We start from the raw sequence: 21,118 nt of genomic DNA on the forward strand, positions 1-21,118 counted from the left end.
TATTCAAAATAAATCTATTTTTTATCAAGTCGTTGCAAATTAATCTGACAAAAAGGTTTTCGATTAAGTTTTTGTTGAATTGAATATGGCAGCTTTGCAATATGTTTTTTTTTCGTTTAAAACGTGGACTACTCGCTTATCTGAGCTGTCACCGATATCAGCAATTTCATGCTTAATCAAACGGAGATCTTCTCAAAATAATGTCATAGACTCGCTCAATGATTTCAGCTGTTTTTGTACGTTTTGGAGGCCCACTAAATGGTACAACTTCAACGCTTATGCGACCACTTTTAAATTCTAAAGTCCCTCGATGCACAGTTGAAACTGAAGGAGCGAGTTCCTTAGCACTTTCTACATTTTTTTTAAATTAATTTCGGTTGGTGTTAAAAATCTCTGAATCTGAAAAATCAGAGAAGTTTATTGCCGCACAATGTTCGATTCTTTCCATTGTAAAAAAATACACCGACACCTCAACTTCAAATGGCTGCTAACAAAGAATGAATTGATAGATCTTAAAATATTATTTTGTGAAATTCAAATGACAGACAAAATATTTAAATGGCGTAAGAATTTTGGTTTTCTACTTTCAATAAGCCTGCATATTCTCATGAATTCCTTTATAATCATCTTCGTTATCAACTTTTGCGCGATGGTCCGAATTGAACGTTAGCCTCCCTCCATAGTTTCGATCAAGTATTCTCGATCCTTTGCAGGCATTCTCCAGTTTTTCAGTCCAAAGATCTTGGTGTCGTCATTAACTGTGTCAATACGGGTTTTCCTTGGATTACCTCTTTTATAAGCCACATACAGGTTACTGTTGTAAAATTTGTTTGCAATTTCGTTGGGATCCATCCTCAGAACATGTCCAGACGCTGAAGCCTGATGTAGTCCGCCAGTTGGAGGTCGTTTAGCTCAGCTGTGCATTCATCGTTGTAACATAGGCGGATAGTTGGCTGACGTGATCTATCCGCACTGGTCTAAGGTTACGGCGCAGGCTTTTTGTATTGCTCAAATATTTTAAGCTTTTCTTCACACGCCTTACACATCTCCCAGGTTTCAGAAGCACAAGTAACGCAAGGGCTATTTATTGTTTTGTAAAGTTTTAGCTTCGTTCGTTTAGAAAGAAACGAACAGCCTAGAGTTTTGTATAGCAAACAGAAAGCCACTTTTGCCGCCTAGAGCCTCACACTAACTTCTTGTTTGGATATTCCTTCTGCAGAGATGATTGGTCCAAGATATCTCAACTACGTCACCCGCTCAAAAGTGTAACTGCCTATCGATATGACAGATTTATATTAAATTGGTATTTTTCCAGTGCACAAATTTTTAGTTTTTGAGTTGTTTATGCGGAGGCCTGAGCTTCTGGCTGCGTTCTCAAGTCTTAGAACATCCTTTTTCGCAGGTGCGATATTGGTACATATAAAAAAAAAATAACTCCTGTTGGGTGTTTGGCCCAGCTCCTCCTCCATTATAGAGCCATTCGGTCATATACCAGACCTCCGCGCAAAGTTCTCCAGAGCAAACACGAGTTGAGCCAAGTGGATCACCTTACTTCACCCTCGACTCTTTCGATAGGGTGATTAATTTTGCGCCACCTTATATATGCACCTCATGAATTTGCTATTTCATGCCAAAATATTAACCAAACTTTAAAAGCTTAAATCTTGCGCTTTTATGATGCACCTTTAAGTCCTAAAGCCATTAGTTATTTTTAAAGCATTCATTTTTCTTCAGGCTCTTTAAACTTTTTCGAACAAACGACCTTTAAAACTAGGTCTTGGCAAAAGAAGGAACAATAAAACGTACATAGATACTGGTCACATGGCAATAAAAGTAAAATGCTTCATCGTTTTTGTAAGACTTCCGCACCGAAAGCAGTGTGGGCCAACAAAAGCGAGCATTGTGGATGGCAGGCAGGCGGACGAAAGGATAAACAGACATAGAGAGACAGACAAGATTGCAGCTAATGTTGCCAATGGCAGCACAGCACAAAACTTACCTTGGTGGACAGGTGTGCGTGTTGCAAAGTAGCACCGATGGTTCCGGCTGGGGACCACTGCACATGGCATTCTCGACTTCCACGCCAGTGACACGATTTCGACACACAGGACGAGACATCTTGTAGCCTGCGGGTGAACAAAACGAGAAAGAAGAGAACAAGAAAATTTGTAGCACAATCACAGTTAGACGGAAAAAGCAGAGAAAGCTATGAATAAAAGGTGAAAAAAGTGGTAAATGGTAAATGTAAAATCGAAAATGGTGTAAGGAAACATTAAAGGTGTGTGTGTGTGTGTGTGTGTGTAACCAGATAAAACTACTTACAATCATTTTATCAATGAAAGTGTAAATTCAATAAAAAAAAACCAAAACCGACACCAAACAAGGCGAAAGTTTTCGCAGCAAGACTGAATAAGTCGAGTGCGCGGGGTCCGGAAAAGGGTGCGTCGGCGGTAATGGCGCCAAGTGACAAACTTAAAAACTCAAGCGCAGCGCTAGTGCCCCAGGCGACGCGGAGGCACGCAAAGTCATTGTAGAATTTAAGTACTTAAGTGGCTGCAATAAAACAATGGTGCACAAAGAAGGAGGGGCGGTCATGTTACTCGACATAACAGCAGACGCCCACGTTCACGCTCTTGCAACACAATGACGGAACGCATGCCAGCGCACTTGCAAGAAACTACATGGCTATGTTTGTGCTGAGTTGAAGCATGGCATGCCGGCGCATCCTTCTCATATACTTGAGACTCTGCAAGTGGTCCGCCCCATTAATATGAGCGCTCCAGGCAAACCTCAACCAGCAAAACGTCAGTGAGCACCAGCGAGCGCGACACAACTGAATTATAGGGTAGCATTAACATAATAGCTGACTTATATGGGTAAGTACATACATGCATACATGCATACATTCATGTATACATATGCACATTTGAAGAAATGCATGACTGCTGTACGAGAGTCGTTTGCAAAGTCCGTGCAAAAATTAAAATTATTTAATTGTTTGGGGAAAACTTTTTTTTATTTTTCAACATAGTCTTCTTTTAGGCTTATCACTTCATCCAACGCTATGCTACTTATAGTTTGTTGATCCCTTACGAATAATAGGACTGATCAAAGTCTGAAAAATACCCATTCCTTGCTACAATCACCTCTTCGTTTGAATAAAATCTTTTTGCCATCAGTCATTTCTTTAAATTGGGGAGTAAATCGTAGTCCAAGGTATCCGAAAGAGTGAAGTCTGGAGAATAGTAGGGATGTGAAATGAGTTGAAATCCTTATTCCATTAATTTTGCGATGTGCGTCAGTAGTGCCATCTCTCAGACTTTGCCTAGACTTTTCAAACTACCTTCGTATGTATGACTTATGCATGTCTGTCTGCTGACGCAACGCCCAGGCAGTTATCGAGAATGCAGTGTGGACAGAGTTGCGCGGAATTGCACGATGATGACACGCTTTCTAAGCAGATTTGAATCAATATATTGTCTGGGTGCCGGTTGGAATACACAGCGTACGCGAAGGTGCTTGAGTGGCATATGACACGCGTATGAGCGCACCTGCATGGATGTAATGTGGATACAACGGTAAGCATTCCCTGCAGAGGAATTCACAATATGGATTATTAAGTGTGAATGGCTTAATTGTATACACCCTAAATATACTGGGTGTGGCTATTAAGTAACGAGACTGACGCTGTTAATTTTTTTATTTTGATTTCATATGCATATATTTTTTTATTAAATGTACAGACTCAAATCTTATACTTTTCAATGCAGATTTCACCTAAATAATCTGACACTATTTCTTTAAAACTGCCGAATGCTGCAAGTGTTTTTCATTAAGAAGTCTTTGCGATCCTGCCGATATGTAAAATGTGTACAAAGCGCAGGAGCGAGGGAGATATTAACATTGTTTGCGATAGTCCAGCTGTGATCAAGGCTCTGACGACGCCATGGTGCAGATCCAAACTGATCGACTTCTGTAAGGAGTAGATCAAATCTCTTGGGTGTGCAGGTAGCACTTCCCTGATCTGGATTCCAGGACAGCAGAATATAGAGGGAACTGAAAATGCCGATGCTTGCCAGAAAGTAATCGACTAAATTGCTAACGGGGTCCCCTACCCGGATGTGGGCATCTCCCTGACTCTTGCTGAAAGTGAATTGCACAACTTCTCAGCAAAGCCTAGCCGACTGAGCTCCATTTGTTCGTGTGCTATTTCGAAAACCATTTAGCCCCAGTAACACAAACGCAAGACGCAGAAAGTTCTTGGGACTTCACGCTATTCAACTTACAAACTCGTAGCTGTGTTTACCGATCATTGGACGATCGGTACACTCGCAGAAAAGCTAGGTTTATTTTTTAATCCTCATTGCCGAAGCTGTGGGAAACTTTCAGAGAAGGAGGTTAGGTTAGGTTAGGTTCAATGGCTGCCCTAGCTAAGGGCTCACTTGGACAAATATTAAGAAATTCGTCCGTTGTGGTGCCATACATGGGAGAGGAGAAAGCAGATGGGAAGGAAGAAGGAGCCTTGGGATTAGAGACGATGATGACCATACCTTTTACGACGACGCCGACGGGGCTGATTTGCGTTCGTAGTTAGCCGTAACCAGCTACTAATGAACTTCACCAAATTTATAATATTTACACCGGCTATATCCGCAGGCGTAGCGAAAAAGGGAGAGCCCAGATGTCTAAGTCTTTGCCAGACGAGAGCAGGGCAGCTGAGAAGAAGGTGTTGAGATAATTCCACTTCGTCCTCCAGACAGTTTCTGCAGAACGGACTTGAGGCAATCCCAAGCCTTACGGCGTGAACACCTAACGGCCAATGTCCGGTAAGGATGCCCACCAAATTTGTGAGCTGGGGCTTTGTTAACCTTAGGAGTTCCCTTAAGCGTCCCCGATCTACCCGTGGCCAGAAGGATCTCGCAACCTTGCACGTTTGCGCACTAGCCCAGCGCTCGCTGAGTTGACTCGGGGCCCATCTTTCCAGGAGCAGACCACAGGTTCTCAGGGGAACCCCAATTCTCTCATTTCGCGACGAAACCGTCTCCAAAGTTCCCTGTCTGGCCAGCTCATCAGCCAAGCAGTTTCCCTCTATGCCGCTGTGCCCGGGAACCCAAATGAGCCTGATGATGAAGTATTCGGATGCAATTGAGAGAGGAGCCAGACATTCCCCGACCAATCTCAAACGCACAAACAGCGAGCCCAAGTCCCTAATTGCCGATTGGCTATTGGAGTAAATATTTACTTCCTTAACGGTAATTACCGAATTAAGCAACCAGTCCACCGCTTCCTTAATTGCTCAGAGAAGGAGACTGTTGAACATTTTCTCTATAAATGTTCGGGTTTGGCAGCTAGACGATTAAGGTTTCTCGGTGCCATCGGTAAATGCCATCGGTAAATGCCATCAATCTTCTCCGTTACATCAACGCCTCTGGTTGGCGGTAGATATCTGTCCGTTGAAGGTCGCATAATGGTATCAAAACGGCGCTTTAGTGCTACTTGAGGAGTGCCAAAATAGGACTTCAACCATTTCACTTACCTACCTAATCTAACACTGGCATACTGTACTTGAAATGGAATCTCTTGACAGACTTCATCCCCCATTCTTGTGTTTTGATTTGCTTATTATTTTACGAGCAAGAACGTGCAAGCAGTAATGTTGCCGATGGTAGTTAAGTTTTTCCAATTTGCTTGTAAAATATATTCAAAATTCTCTGCTCTATTAAAATTATTATTATTACTCTTAAATTTTTCCAGCAAAATAAACAAACCGAAGACTGCAGTACAGGATTGCAGTTAGCGCTTGGTCATCTAAATAAGACACCACCGTTTTGGGGGACTGTACTTTTTACAGATGAGAAAAATATAATCATTTGGATTAGAAGGTGGATCCTTTATATATGGTGTGAAAATAATGTGGGACACAAACCTCCAGAGTTGTGAGCTACAACAAGGTGGTGCAAAATTAATCATCCTGTTTTGAGTTTGAAAATATTTTTTACTAGAAAAACAAAAAAAAAAAAAAAACAAAAAAATTATTCTCAGTCTCCAATCTGATTGACTTACGACAAATTTTGCAAAAATTATGATTAATTTTGAGCCATCTTGTAGTAGCACACAACTCTTGTATGGTAACGTTATGTTTTAGTCATATACGTCATCCAATGGAGTCGGAAATTTGATCTTTATTGAAGGAATCATCATCATTTTCTCGCACTGGAGCATGTGGTCTCTGTAAAACACCTCCATCTGATTCTAATTTTTTGCAAGGATCTTGATTTCGTTCCAAGTTTTTCCCGAAGTTTCAACTTCCTTCTGGACAGTTCTCCTCCAAGATATTTTTGGAGGGCCACCTCGCGCACCTTCAGTACTCAAATCCAGTGCTTGACGCCCGATTTCATGTGCGACCTTGCGAAGCGTATACCCAATCCATCTCCACTTTCGCAGTTTTATCATGTTAGCTATCGACTGGATTTTGCAACTCTCGTATAGTTCGTCGTTACTTATAGTGTTGGGCTACCAGATCTTCAATATCCAATGTAAACATCTGTTCACACAGTGAACAGGTTGGGGTGTCAGCTATAGTTGAATTTTCGTTGAGTATACATGAATTTTGCACCGCCAAATCCGCTGTGCGTGCTACCGAAGCAGGGGGATCCCTCACAACTTGATTACCCTTGCAGACAATTGTTCCGTAACGTTTTTATTCTTGTTTGCTAACCTATTATTCGCTGGTAATTTTCGTGCGTTGGTTATAAGCGCAAAGCAGGTGCTGGTAGGATGTACCACCCCTTTCTGAACTAGCACAGATTTCAAGGCTTGGACGAGCCGCTTTCTGCAAGGCCGACGCCCGTTTGCAGCCGCACCTAACATGGTAAACAGACGATGCAATCCTGATAAGCCCGTAAACCGGATTTGTCGGAGTGGCCTCATCAGGATTCCCTTCTCACATTAGCTCGCTCTCGAGCGGATGTTCGGAAGCTACCTTGAGGATACTTGGGCCCGGAAGTTGTGAGCTGCTTGGGCCATATGCAGAAGAATTGCCCTCGCCACTCCCAAGTGAATGGCGATCAGGTACTTTCCCCACTTGTGGTTTGAACTTCTACACATGGAACCATCCCCTGATCGAAAAAATAATGAACAAAAACGTTTCTGCAAGAAAAATTGGTTCAAAGCGCTAGAAGATTGCAAATTGAAGATGACTTTCGCTTTTATTCAGTTACCGAGCCTTTGCACAAATCACAGATAGTACAAGCAGGGTTAGCATATAAATGTTCACTGCCGATAGTCTTAGCTCCTAGTGCCTTTCATAGTGTAAAATAATTATTTATAAATAAATAAAATAAATAAGAATAATTAAATTAAAATATAAATAGCCAGACTAGATTTCAATTTAATCGATAATAAATGAAATACAATTAGAAAATATGGCATCCATATCAAATCTGATCTTACAAGAGCTATAATGGAAAAGTGGGATCAAATTAGTGTAGATTAGCCAAAAAAACTGGTTGACTCAACACCACATAGACTTCAAGCTTTGACTGATAATAAGGAACACCCAATAAAATATTAAGGGGTTACATACGTCCAGAATTTTCAAAAAATCGATTGTGTTTGCACCTTCTTAAAGTAAAATATCTTAAAAATATTGTGTGAAAATTTGATCTGAATCCGACAAATGCTTTTCGAGTTATTCAACAATTAACAAAGGGCGCTCGAGCGTTCGCAAAACTTTAAACGCGTTTTTCTCAAAAATGTGTTTTTTAAAAACCAATGGAATTTATACTGCTTTCGAAAAACATAAAAAACTCGATTTCTTTCCAAAAACTTTAATTTTTTTTTAACAATTAACTGTTGGTTTTTTTTCTCGAAAATCCGAAAAATATTTTCTGGGACCGCCATCTTGTTAATTTTGAAAAAAAACTTCGATCAGGCACAAGATTATCTATTAATAAAACTAATTTCTCTTGACCGATTGATTTTAGATTAATGCCCAAAGACTTGTGAGTTCCTCGACAAGGGACTTCTGGGGAAACTCTACACAAACAGTGATAAATTTTACAATTATAATTTTTTTTTTTTGAAATTTTGCTAAAGTCAAGTCGAAATATGATGCATTAATTACATGTTTTTATTTTTGTAAAATAAAGAAATTGACTGGCAAAAAAAAATTATTGAAAATCATAATTTTTTCGGGCCTCTGACTACCCCTAACTTCTTAAAGGCTTTAAAATGTGAAAACAAGTAGGAATAAATACTTGGTTCTTTTTTGAGATGCATCATTTAAGCTGTGGTGTAAGTTTTTCTTATGCAATTGCTTGTTTCTTTTTTTTTAAATTACAATGCTATGAAATGGTCAGACACTTTTTGAATTTTTTGTTGAAAAATGGCATACAAAAAATAAATAGGACAAAAACATATTCTGGTTGTCCATTTTCGCAAGGTGCCATGGAATATAGCACTAATTTCTTTACAGAAGCCAGACGTACTGCATTCTAAATAGAAGACTTGACGATAAGCAGCTGACGGTCGCTGGCTTACGAACTTTCACAGGAGCTGTTCCATGCCAACTGATCCAAGTAAAGGGTGGTTAAGTTTTAGGGGCCGGTGTTGATTTTGAATAAAATACAGATTTTTTGGGAAATTATTGTCATTTCTATTTATTATGACAATATTGGTATAGTTCAATTACGTACGGAACAAAATATCGGCCAAATGGACGCCGCGGTCGCGGCTGCACACCTCCAAAGACCACCAAATGCAAATAGTTCCTTATCTACAGGGTGGTTAAGTTTCAAGGGCCGGTGTTGATTTTGAATAAAATACAATTTTTTTTAAGAAAATGATTGCCATTTCCTTTTATTATGATAATACTGGTGTGGAACAAAATATTAGTCAGATGGCCGCTGCGGCCTCGACGGCACACCTCCATCCGATGGTCCAAATTTTCGATGACGCTGAGGCTTAATTGAGGTCCTATGCCCTTAATGTGGCGAATTATCTCATCCTTTAGCTCTTGAATTGTTGCTGGCTTATTGACGTATACCTTTTCTTTCAACTAACCCCAAAGAAAGAAGTGCAACGGTGTCGTTGACGTTTAGGTGTGGTTCACATTCAACATTGGCCCTTGAAATTTAACCACCATTTATTTTGCATATGGTCTTGAATTTTTTTGATAACTTTTTTTTATATTTTTTTATTTGTTTGCTAATCTGTGTTTTTACTCCATGTTGAGAATTTTGGTACAAGGTTTTTAAGTGAAATATCTTTGGCTTTTTCACATTTTTATCAATTTTATTTTGATGCTTCTTCATTGCAGGAAAGTTTAGTATGAAATGTTGCAAGAAAGTGTACAGCTTAAGTTTGAGAGGAAGAAGAGTGTCAGATAATTCTGGTGGCATTTTCCCTTCGTACTCGTACAACAACAGCAAAGGCAATGATTATGCAAATCACTACATCAATTGCCATCCGAGCCGAAGACATGCCAGCGCACAAGACATTTGACATTCGTAAGTAATCGTGTGCATGCACGTAAATATTTATTCGCTCTACGATAAGCGCAGCAGGTAGATCTACTACCTGGTGAGTGTACGAGTATGCAGAATGAATGCGGATTTGCATCATACATCCACATACTTTTCGAGCAAATCAACATACTTTTCGAGTGCTTAGACGCTGCGCTCAATCACTTGTAGCTATGGCAAGGAATAAGGAATAGACACTGCATTTCCTTCGCGTGCATATGTGAGCGCATAATTTTTTTGGTATTGTCGCACAATGGTTCGCTATTTGGCGGTTCACATACTGGTGTAGCTATGTCAAAAATTCAGCAATAAAAACCACAATGAGTGAGGAATAGATAAATTCGAATCCTTCGCGTATAACAACCGGATTTTAGGAATTACATTCGGATAAGCTTTCTAAGTGAAGATCTTCTACTGAAGACAAGGCAGTACAAATATTTATATACTGACATACATAAATACTTATACTATATACACTAGACACTAAAGGAATATAAGAAATATCTATATTAGTTAAACATAAGTATGAGCAGCAAGGGAACAGAGGTCGCGGTCGTCCAAAAAACATTTGGGGAAGGTCGATGTTGCGCGAACTGGCAGATGCCGACATCACATTGGACGGTGCAAGAGCACAGAACTGTGAACGATGGAAAAGTCTTGTGGAGTCCCTATGCTGCCGAGAGAAGTGAACAAGGAAGAAAAAATATGAGCTGCAACATATTAAAATTGGTTTTTTACACTCCGAGCTTAGATTTTGAGTGTCAATTCAAAATTCTGGGTATGCAGCTTTTTCTACTTGATTAAGCCTGAGAGGAAGTGTATTAAAAAATATTTTTTGCCGACCAGTCTAGTTTGAAAATAAAATAAATTTATATCTGGAACATTCTACAGTAAGATAATTTTTTTTTTAACTTTTTTTATATTTATTTTTTAATAATACGGTAAAATATTTTTTTTTTACCTTTTTTTATAATTATTTTTTTTTACCTTTTTTTATAATTATTTTTTAATAATTTAAAAAAAGGTAAAAAAACATATTTTACCGTATTATTAAAAAATAAATATAAAAAAAGTTAAAAAAAAAAAGTATTAAAAAATAATTATAAAAAAAGGTAATTGCATAAAATAAATGTTTTTGTATTTGAAGGTAGGGAAAATGGGTTTTCTTTTCTATTAAAATAGTTAAATTGAGTAAATTTTGAAGTTTTAAGCTCTCTAGCGGGGGGTTTTGAGCAAACTAATTACAAAAAATTTAACTTCTCGTACCCAAAAACCATATGTACACATTTTTTCCAAAAAAATTTGCGTAAATAAAAAATAAAAATCAACTGAGGTTTAATAACTAAAGTGAAAAATAAGGAGCCTCGAAACACATTTTAAATCTATGTAGAACCGTTTTGTTTAGAATTTGCCAATAGAATTCTTCAGATGTAAAAATAAAGAAAAAATGCACCCTAATGCACATACTTGAGGACCGAAACTTGAATGACTAAAGATAAAGGAGAGGACGGGTATAAAGTCAAACTTGAATTGAAACAGAACTTCTGACACACGAAATTCCGTATTGGAGATTTCAGGAATACAATGTGGCGCAAAATTAATCACCCTATCGAGAGTGAATGGATAGAGAAAAAGGAGAGGACAGGTATAAAGTCTGATTTCAATTGAAACAGAACTTCTGACATAAAAAAATTTTGTGTTTGAGATTTCAGTAATACAAAGTGGCGCAAAATTAATCACCCTATCGAGAGTGAATGGATAGAGAAAAAGGAGAGGACAGGTATAAAGTCTGATTTCAATTGAAACAGAACTTCTGACATAAAAAAAATTTTGTGTTTGAGATTTCAGTAATACAAAGTGGCGCAAAATTAATCACCCTATCGAGAGTGAATGTCTAAAGAAAAAGGAGAGGACGGGTATAAAGTCAGACTTCAATTGAAACAGAACTTCTGACACAAAAAATTCTGTGTTTGAGATTTCAGTAATACAAGGTGGCGCAAAATTAATCACCCTATCGGTGTCAAAATAAAAATTTCGAGCACTTAAAATCATTTCTTTTTTATTTTATAAAAAAGTTGTTCAGAAACAAAATGGAACAATTAATTTTGCTTTGATTACCGGTTTTTTGTTCTAACTTCAAGATATACATATTTCGTTCTGCTTTTTGCTGTGTAATAGCCCCACTCAAGGGCTACAATGCTAGTGTCAACTCAGGTTAGTGTCGTTCGAAACTTTTCCGTAAACGCAACCAAACAAAAATGAGTGAGAAGTACGCGAAGCGTTTTGAGGCGGTATTTTTATGCACGCATTCGAAAGGGCCGAAATTGTCTTACGCCGCGGCTACAAAAGTAATTAAAAAATCAAAAAAGTTTGTTCCGATGTGGAATACAAAAATGTTGATGACTTTTCCGAGCGCGCCTTGAAGCGAGTGACGACAAAACAGCAGGATAAAGAGATCGTCCCACTTTTTAAGCGGGACCCTTCCTTGAGACTACGCCAAGCACGATCAGCTCTTGCTAAAAAGGTAATAGATATCAGTATCACACCGACGAACGTATACTGAAGGAGGCGAACTTATCCTACCGTCCCACATCATCAAAACCACTGCTCTCAGAAAAACACATTGAAAAACAACAAAACAAGAAAATAGCGTCACAATAATGGAATGGCCTTTCCAGTGCCCAGACGCCAACCCCATTGAAAATATGTGGGGAATTATGAAAACGCTTGTTGCCAGAAAGCCTTTCCACGATCTAAAGCAACTGGTGCGTCAAGCTCGCAAAATCTAGTCCTGTTTGTCAACGAGCTACGCAAAAAAGCTGATTCAAAGCATACCGAGAAGATGCCAGGCTAAACTCGACAACGATGGAAACTACACGGCTTATTGAGTAACTGCGACTCGTAGTTTTGTACATCCTTTTTTTTTTTACTTCATGAATAACCGCAGTTATTTTTTTCTGACACAGACTGTAAATAGGCTGACTGACTAGCGAAACCTGCTTCACTTTGCATTTGTACTGAAGAGACACATGACATAAAAAACAAAACCACAAATTAAAAAAATGGGACTAAAGCCGCATTTACAGCCATACTTTGGTCGGAAAACTTACTACAAATTAATTTTTTTTAATCTACGCGGCACAATAAGTCAAAAACTTGCGTGCCATAAAACTCGGTCATCCATAATGTTCGTACTTATATGTGTTTGTGATGTCTCTACTCGTATATCACAACATTAGCTTGGACAAAGCTTTCTTGAGTGCTAACTTTAACCGGTAGGACTGCTTTGCCTTCGGTAATCCATACAAAAATTGGCTGATTAAAATTTCCGCAGAACTCTTTAGTCCACTAACTAACTTTTTTATTCGACTTTCGCCGTGCCTATTTTAAGAGAGCGTCAAAAATGCCCATTTGGTTACGAGGTAAAGGTTAAAATGTAGCAGCAGAAAATTTATCGTTAAATTCTGTTATGGAAGTTGAGGGGCGAAAATTATATTTAAAATCGTCTTATAAATTATTCGCATTTTCGCCCAACATTTTAAAACTTTAATCCTCCACAACATTTTTTTTTATTGCTTTAATGTTAAATAGAACCGGAGATATGAATGGAGGAACCGGAGGATTGAATATATCTTAAAATTGTTAAAATTTTTTTCTAAATTTTCCAGTTTACTTCGTATTATTCTCAAGCTTACAAATAGAACTATTTCCACTCAAAATGGAAGGTCACATCCAAAATATTTGGATTAGTGAACATGGAAAAAAAATTTTAAATTTCCGAGTAAAGGCTTGAATAATTTTTTTTTTTTTTTTAAATTAAACTGAGACTACTTCCTAGCTAGTAGACGATTACTCATCATTGTTCACTATGCTTCTGCGTATCAAATGTTGCACACTACCTTTTACCTCGGAGGTCCTATGTGAGCGAAGTAACGAAAGAACTCCATTTTACTTTTTAGACTTCTTAAGGGGGGAGCCTGCTTCAAAAAATCGATTTTTCGTGGATTTTTTTCGGAAGGAAAGAAATATTCGATTGAAACTTTCTAGTTTTATTGCTATATATTTCAACAGTCTTCTCAAATTTTTTCATTAAAATATATGTCATATTATGACTGGTACAAGCATTTTGCCGAGGCGCCTCGAGTGTGTATGTGTCGTGAGGCGGGAAAGATGTAGGTCGCAATTTTCATCTGAAACCAAAAACCCAAAAAATTTTTTATTTTAGTATAGTATAGCTTCTAGTTAAACCAAGAAAATTAAACAAAAAGTGAAAAATTCAACAATTTTTCGCTAATAAAAAAAAAAATCATTTTTTTGGAAAAACAAATTCACTTTAGATTGTTTAAAAAGTGGGTTAATCATAAGTTTCTTAAGGGTTTTTAGGTTCAACTAGAAGAGAATTTAATTCCGAATACAATCAATGTTATCTCGTTTCGATAGGACGTTTAACTTTTTCCCTATCTTTCCCGCCAATTAGGAAAAATCGCAAAAATAAAAAAACCGAGAAATCGCACTTCGAGCGATCCGGCCGCTCGTATACCTGCTCGACGCTTGCTCACAATTGCTTTTGGAACTCCGAAAATATTTTGAATTTGTTTCTGAAAATTTGAGGACACATTCTTGGATAGTTTGGAAAGACATTTATGCAAAAAAAAACATCGATTTTTTGAAGCCTCTAAAGCAGGCTCCCCTGTTAAGTGAGCATTCCTCATTTGCCACTAGAAAATTTAACCCATGAAACTCCTGAACGAGTGCAATTAACGCCTACAATTAAGGATATAAATTGTTAAGAATCTCGTTTGCTGCTCGTTAATTATGTCAAAATGAGTATTCCTTTCTTTTTCCCCTTGGTAGATCTCACTTCTACTTCTCCTGAGTTCTAACTCGATAGGTATGAAGGTATATCGATACTTAGTCGTGCCTCAAGCCGATTACTCCTCACTTCTATTTACAAGCATTTCCGCGGCAATCGTCGAAACAATTCCTCGTCTTTGCTGTACCAAGACGTGACGTATATCCTTCCCTTCTTTTCATATTATGTCTGCCTTTATAATGGCAGTGATTATTAAAGAGATTTTTTACGTATGTGTGAGTTGTTCTAGAGTTCAGTAGACAGGCACATTTCATTGCGTGATGAATATATTGTGTGCTAACAAAAGCCTTGTTGACATTTAGCCATTTATGTGCCCATGTACGCAAGCACGTAGGCCCAGCGCCTACAAATATGCAATACACAAAAGAGTGTATGTATATATAAATGCGTTCCCTATGATTTCGTTTACTTCAACATTTAAGTGTGAGTTAAGTGAGAAATTTCAAATACTTATTGTGTCGTAACATATTTTGGTAAGTATAGCGTGCCATATAGTGATCCACCACGTCTTGGCGCTTTGGCGCATGACCTTCCAAACTCGCTTGGCTTCTTGACAATGTAAAAAATTATGCCGTTTATTGGTAAGTCATTTATTTGACCATTGGCCCATTCCACGGTAATGGTTACCAAAGGAAAGGAAAATAAATTTACGAATTTCAGTACATCCAAATGCTACCAGAAATACAGAGTAACCAGTACTTAGTTCTCATTAAGGAAATGTTATCTCATAGCGTCTGACAGGGAATAGCCTTAAGAAAATTGTGTTGCTCTTCAAGAATAAAGTTATGTATTTATGACAATGTCTGCTCTGAAAATGAAGGCGAGGAATATGAAAGGGTGCTGCAGATAACGAAAATCATACTTGAGATGAGTGGGAAATAGTGAGAGAAAGTTTGAAAGTTGCAAAATATAACGTTCCTGGAGTTCCAGAAGAGCCCATCTTAGAAAAGTTGCCTTCTCCATGTTTTATTATGTAGGTGAGCTAGGCGCATTTTCGTATAAAAGCACTTGTGAATTCCGATATTATCTGATAAATTAAGTTATTTAAATAAAATAATATTACTACATATTTCTTTGCCTTCATACTCAAATGGGCACAAACACGCATTTACTTGGCGTAAACGCCAAAAATACTTATCATACTCGTCATGGTTGAACTAAAAGCTGGAATGTAGATAAACAGAAAAATTGTTGAAGTAGATTTGTTCAAAACCGCTAATCTCCGAAATTAATTAGTTGATTGGCAAGTCCCGCATATACAGCTTAGTAATGAAAGTAAGGAACAGGGGATCCCCTACAAGATAGCTGACTATCATATAAGCACTCATATTAGCATCATCACTATCCTCATCCAACTACATATTTTCGTTTTAGCCATGGGAAAGTTCTGATAGTTTCCCCTTGTCGGTGTGATATTCTATCTTTCTTTCACCAATAGTAATTTCTTATAACTGACAAATGTATTTACTATGCTCTTGTTCCAGTTTGTTGATCCCTTTCGAATAATAGGATTTGTCCAAGTCTGGAAAATAGTCATTCGTTCCTGGAATCACTTCCTTGTTTGAATAAAATCTTTTTTACGCCTGACATTTTTTCATATCGGGGGCAAAGCGTAGCCCGAGAAATCAAAGGGAGCCAAGTCTGAAGAAATGGGGGAAGTGAAACAAGTTGGAACTCTAATTTCATTAATTTGCCCACCACAACTTCTAAAGCTTGATCTGGTGCGTTCTTGTGTTGAAAGGAGGAAAATCACCCGACTTCCTCAATTCTAACGAATGACAAACTCAAAGAAATAAGCAAATCTGGCTGAAACTTAGTGTGTAGATGCTACTAACAAAAGATAATCTTGATATGTGCCAGTGGTGCCATCTTTCTAACTTTTCACGGACACCTCAATTACCCCTCTTCGGATACCAGATTAAACTGTAGATAATTTTTTACTAATAAATAAATATTTTATTAACATGTGCATAAATATTCTACTATTAGATGACTGTTTTAACGAAAATTTTATAAAAAGGTTTAGTAAGCCTACTTAATTATTTTGTTTTACTAAATAATCAAATTTTCTTTAACTGAAATCAAATCGAATTTTTTTGTAAGATTGTCCACCTCAGTTACAAATAGTACTGGCTTTGAACACTTCTAATCACTTGCACTTTGATGGCTGCATTAAAATATATGAATTATTGATTACCTTTTTATTACTACGTGTGTGGCAATCCTATCGATAAAAATCTCTTCGTCAAAGTTGTTCGAACTGCATTGGTGTGAAAACAATATTATTGTACGTTATTTAACCAACTATTATTAATTATTAATTAATTAGTTTTAATTTCTTATGAAGTTGGCAACCCTATTTAAAAATATACAATGATAAATGATATATTAAGACCATCTCAAATAGTTTTCATTTGACTACAATGTTATAGTGCTTCATATTACATAACTACCAAATTTTTATTAGTTTTAACTTTTCAAAAAGGTGGCAACTTTTTATGAAATATGATCTGATTCCCAACTTTTCTAATATAACTACCTTTTGTTTAACGCCAAGTTTTATAATATTTAAGGCTACAAGATTTACGGCAATCCTATTTATAAATATTATTAAATTAAAACTTTCTCAAAATGACTTCCGTTTGACACCCAAAATGGTAATATGATATATTACATGTTGGACGACCATTTCTATTTAAAACTCACATTCAACTTTGCCAAATAGAAATAAACAACACATTTAATTTTTATTAGTTTTAAAATTTCAAAGACCTGTCAACCCTATTTAAGAATATTTCTGTATAAAAGTGCTCTTAAGTGGTTTTCCTTTGAATCCTATATTGCAATATTTTACTTAACATTCAATTAATTTTTGTATTAAAGCGGCAACCCTATTAAAAAATATGTTTCTATAAAAGTTGTACTAATAATCTTTATTTTATATCAATAGTGCAATATACCTACTTTTTAGTTTCATCGAGTTTTTTAATCTTATAATACCAACAGGTTCCCCTACAAGACAGTGCTGAGCACTTTTGGAATAAATTACAACACATTTACAAGTATTTTATTAGTCTCTAATACATGCGCATTATCAGAATGTCATATACAATATTTTTTAATGGGGAAATCAGATATTTCATTTGATATTCTTTTCCCCTGTTCGGTATGAATTCTATCTCTCTTTTACCGATAGCAATTTCATATAAGTGAAAAATGTATCTACTGTGCCTTAAAGGTCATAGCAGCTCATTTGTATGCTTATAATTTGGCCACTCTGAAAAATGTACTAGTGTAAAATTTGGATGTGTTGTATGGTCGCCATAGCCGAATGAGTAGATGCGTGGCTAACATTTGAAAATTCGTGAGTTCGAATATCCGTGAATGTAACACCGAATTGATATGTAGAAGTTTTCTAATGAAAACAAAAAAAAAAATTATATATTTCAAATAACCATTTTATGATAACAAAAATGAGGAGTTTTTGTCATCAGTATGATTACTTTTTACGATAATGAGGAGTTTGTGCCATCAGTGCTGATTACTTTTCGATAACGAAAATGAGTAGTTTAGCCCATCAGTGCTGATTACTTTTTGATAACAAAAATGAGAAGTATAATTATTATTAGTGCTGAGAAGTTTGTGATGACGACAATGAGGTGTTAAGTTGTTAGCAGTTATTACATTGTAAGAATAAAAATGATTACTTGCTTAACCTTTAGAGCATAGTAAATATATTTTACAGTTATAAGAGATTGCTATTGGTAAAGGAGAGATAGAATATCACACCGTCGAGGGGAAACTATCAGAACTTTCCCATGGCTAGAACGAAAATGTGTAGTTTAATTAGGATAGTGATGATGATAATATGAGTGCTTATATGATAGTCAGCTATCTTGTAGGGTATTAGCCTAATTTAAGCATTAAACCTTTAAATTTGGGTTGGAGCAACTCACACTGGTCGCCGTGAAATTACCCCTCAACGGCCGTTATTTGCCTTCGGCACGTGGCTTTTAGTGTCAGTGACAGTATAAATGATTGATTTTGTGTGGTGAAATCAATTATAGACAATTTAGAATCGATTAACAGTTGCTATCATTACAGTCGAAATCTAATGAAGTAAATGACAAAATATTGTAGTGAATGCTCTGAAAGGCCATATTATATATCATTATTTTCTATTTACATTCGCATTTAATGAGACGTACATACATTCCGCTGCATACAAGCCTTGACAGAGAAAATTGCCATCAATGTGTTTTGTGACAGTCATCACCTAACCAATAATTTCATCTAATTACTCCCAAGTGCATTGAATGTTAAAAGCATAAGGCCACTTAAACTCATTCACATTTAAGTAATTAAGTTCGGGGTTGTTTGTGGTTTATGGGGTGATGGGCTATTATTAGTCGTATTGAAACAAGTTTTTATGAGGTTTTTCTTGGTTTCAGGGGTAGGGTTGTCACCGCAAAACGTCTTTTTTGAGAAGAGCTCCCGCAGATCAGCTGTAGCTCATTTCCAAATAAATATTTTTACTAATACTGAGTCTTAAAATACAATTAACAGATAGCACAATATGTATACAAATTTTTAGATCAATAAATTTAAAAGTTTCTCAGAAAAAGTTCTGAAAAATTCGCTTTTTTCGGTATTGTAACTGTAAACTGTAACCCCTTAAAGAGCGTTCACAATTTTAGCGACGTGGCTTGCATTTTCACCTGCATCAAAGAAAAACTGAAAAATGTACTGAATTTTGCCCTGTACACCCTGTAACTCGCAACTGAATGGCGCAAAGCAAACGCAGTGAATGAAGTTTTTCATTTCAAATGTCACCTTGACGATGAACATGAACTTTAAATTGTTTGATCGATACTTTACGATATATCGATCACTACAACCATCTACCGAGATAATATTGGATTTATTTTTATTATTTTTTTTTTATTTAAAAATTGGAAAAGTAATGAATTACAATCACAATGAATTAAAAAGCATTAGCGTAGTGGATTTTTTTTTCCTCAAACTAATATGTAAAATGAACACAAAACCTCTGCTAGATTATTGGCAGGATTTAAATGCAGTAAGAGCCTTGGCATCACTTGCTGAAAACCGACCGCGACCAACTTTCTATCATTTGTTGCCTTACTCAATTACAATATTATGAACCTCTCTCTAATTTCAAATCATGACTCACTCAGAACCGTAGCACTACTTTTCACATTGTTTAAACTCTTGTTTTCGCCATGCACACTTATACGTACACATACAAGCACACATCTTCAATACTCCAATTGCCATTCAATCGCTTCCACTCAATTACAGCGCAAATAGTCAATACAGAAATACAGAGGCTGAGATCGCAGTCAAAATAGATTTGCGTGATACGTCACAAACAAAACCATTTTGCTCGCCACTTCACTTCCTCTCAAGCGCCATTAACTACCTGCGTGCCCTACAATCTGCCATATCAGCCAACAGGCTTACGTACAGCTTTGTATGCCTACTATATAACTAAGCGCTACTGACTGCTATAATAGCGCCTTCCATCTTCCCGATATCCGCATAGAAGTTGGGTGAATGCGTACTTGAAATTACACAGTGATTTGTTACTCAAAACAAATCGACGTGGCGTCATAAGGTGCGCGCAGTGTAGCAGCTACAATGTACGTGTCGTGTGTAGGAGTATGTGGCATGACAGGTGGGTACACCCATTACTCCTCGAAAAACATAAAACAAAAAACAAAAAACGCAATAAATTTGACATGCAAAATTTGCATTCGAACTTTTATCAGTGATGGTGGGCGCGCAGAGGATGCATTAGCTGGTGGTGAGGGTGGTGGCCCTGGTGAAACGTGCAGGTTACAAACTGAACAGTGACACGCGAGTCATGAATTGGCACGAATCGAGTGTGAGTTAAGCGTGTCGCACTGGAGTGCTATTTGAGACGTCGAAACGTTTTCAAACAATCTATTTGCACACACACACACACATACATATAACAGTGCGGCGGTGAGTGCAAGGGGGAAGCATTGGAACTGCGCCATCATTGTAAACAACATAAAGAGACGGCGAGGCTGCCAAAAATAGGTGAACCACCCATGTGCCTCTGCCTACCTACGTATTCCTGCTTACCTATAACAGCCAGTTTGCCGAGCTGCTGTCACCTGCCACTTCCCGTTCCACCAAGTCATGCCTCCGCCGTATTGTCGCAACATTGTGACACATATTCAAATTTGTTTGTCTGTTTATTTACTTTCCTGTCGTGATATTTTCGTAAACGACGTCTTTTTGGCACAAACGCGGCTGAGCCTCTTGTTTCAAGGAGCTTAGGTGTTTGTGTGTGGATATAAGTGTGTGAAGGCAACAAGAGGTTACCCTGTAGTCAAATGTACTAGTCGCAGACCTAACCAGTGGGACAAGTGTTTTTTCTCCATACAAGCAACTTATATTTTTAATAGGGCGATCGTCTATGAGCGGCCGCCGTAGCCGAATGGGTTTGTGCGTGATTACCATTCTCGGCAGACAATGGCAAACCTCCGAGTGTATTTCTGCTATGAAAAAGATCCTCATAAAAATATCTGGCGTTCGGAGTCGGCTTGAAACTGTAGATCCTTCCATTTGTGGAACAACATCAAAACGCACACTACAAATAGGAGGAGGAGCTCGGCCAAACACACAAAAGGGTGGGCGCCAATTATAGTAATAATAGTGATGATCTATG

General features: G+C 37.3%; 1 protein-coding gene across 1 annotated transcript in view; it reads right to left on the reverse strand.

The window, feature by feature from the left end:
- Positions 1–21,118, reverse strand: part of LOC129247765 (protein madd-4) — a 187,616-nt gene that overhangs the window by 147,990 nt on the left and 18,508 nt on the right. The window contains exon 5 of the mRNA XM_054887054.1: positions 2,000–2,126. Within this exon, the coding sequence (XP_054743029.1) occupies positions 2,000–2,126 (127 nt within the window). The remainder of the gene's footprint in view (positions 1–1,999; positions 2,127–21,118) is intronic.

This window comes from Anastrepha obliqua, chromosome 5, assembly GCF_027943255.1.
Source record: "Anastrepha obliqua isolate idAnaObli1 chromosome 5, idAnaObli1_1.0, whole genome shotgun sequence".
NCBI classification, from domain to species: domain Eukaryota; kingdom Metazoa; phylum Arthropoda; class Insecta; order Diptera; family Tephritidae; genus Anastrepha; species Anastrepha obliqua.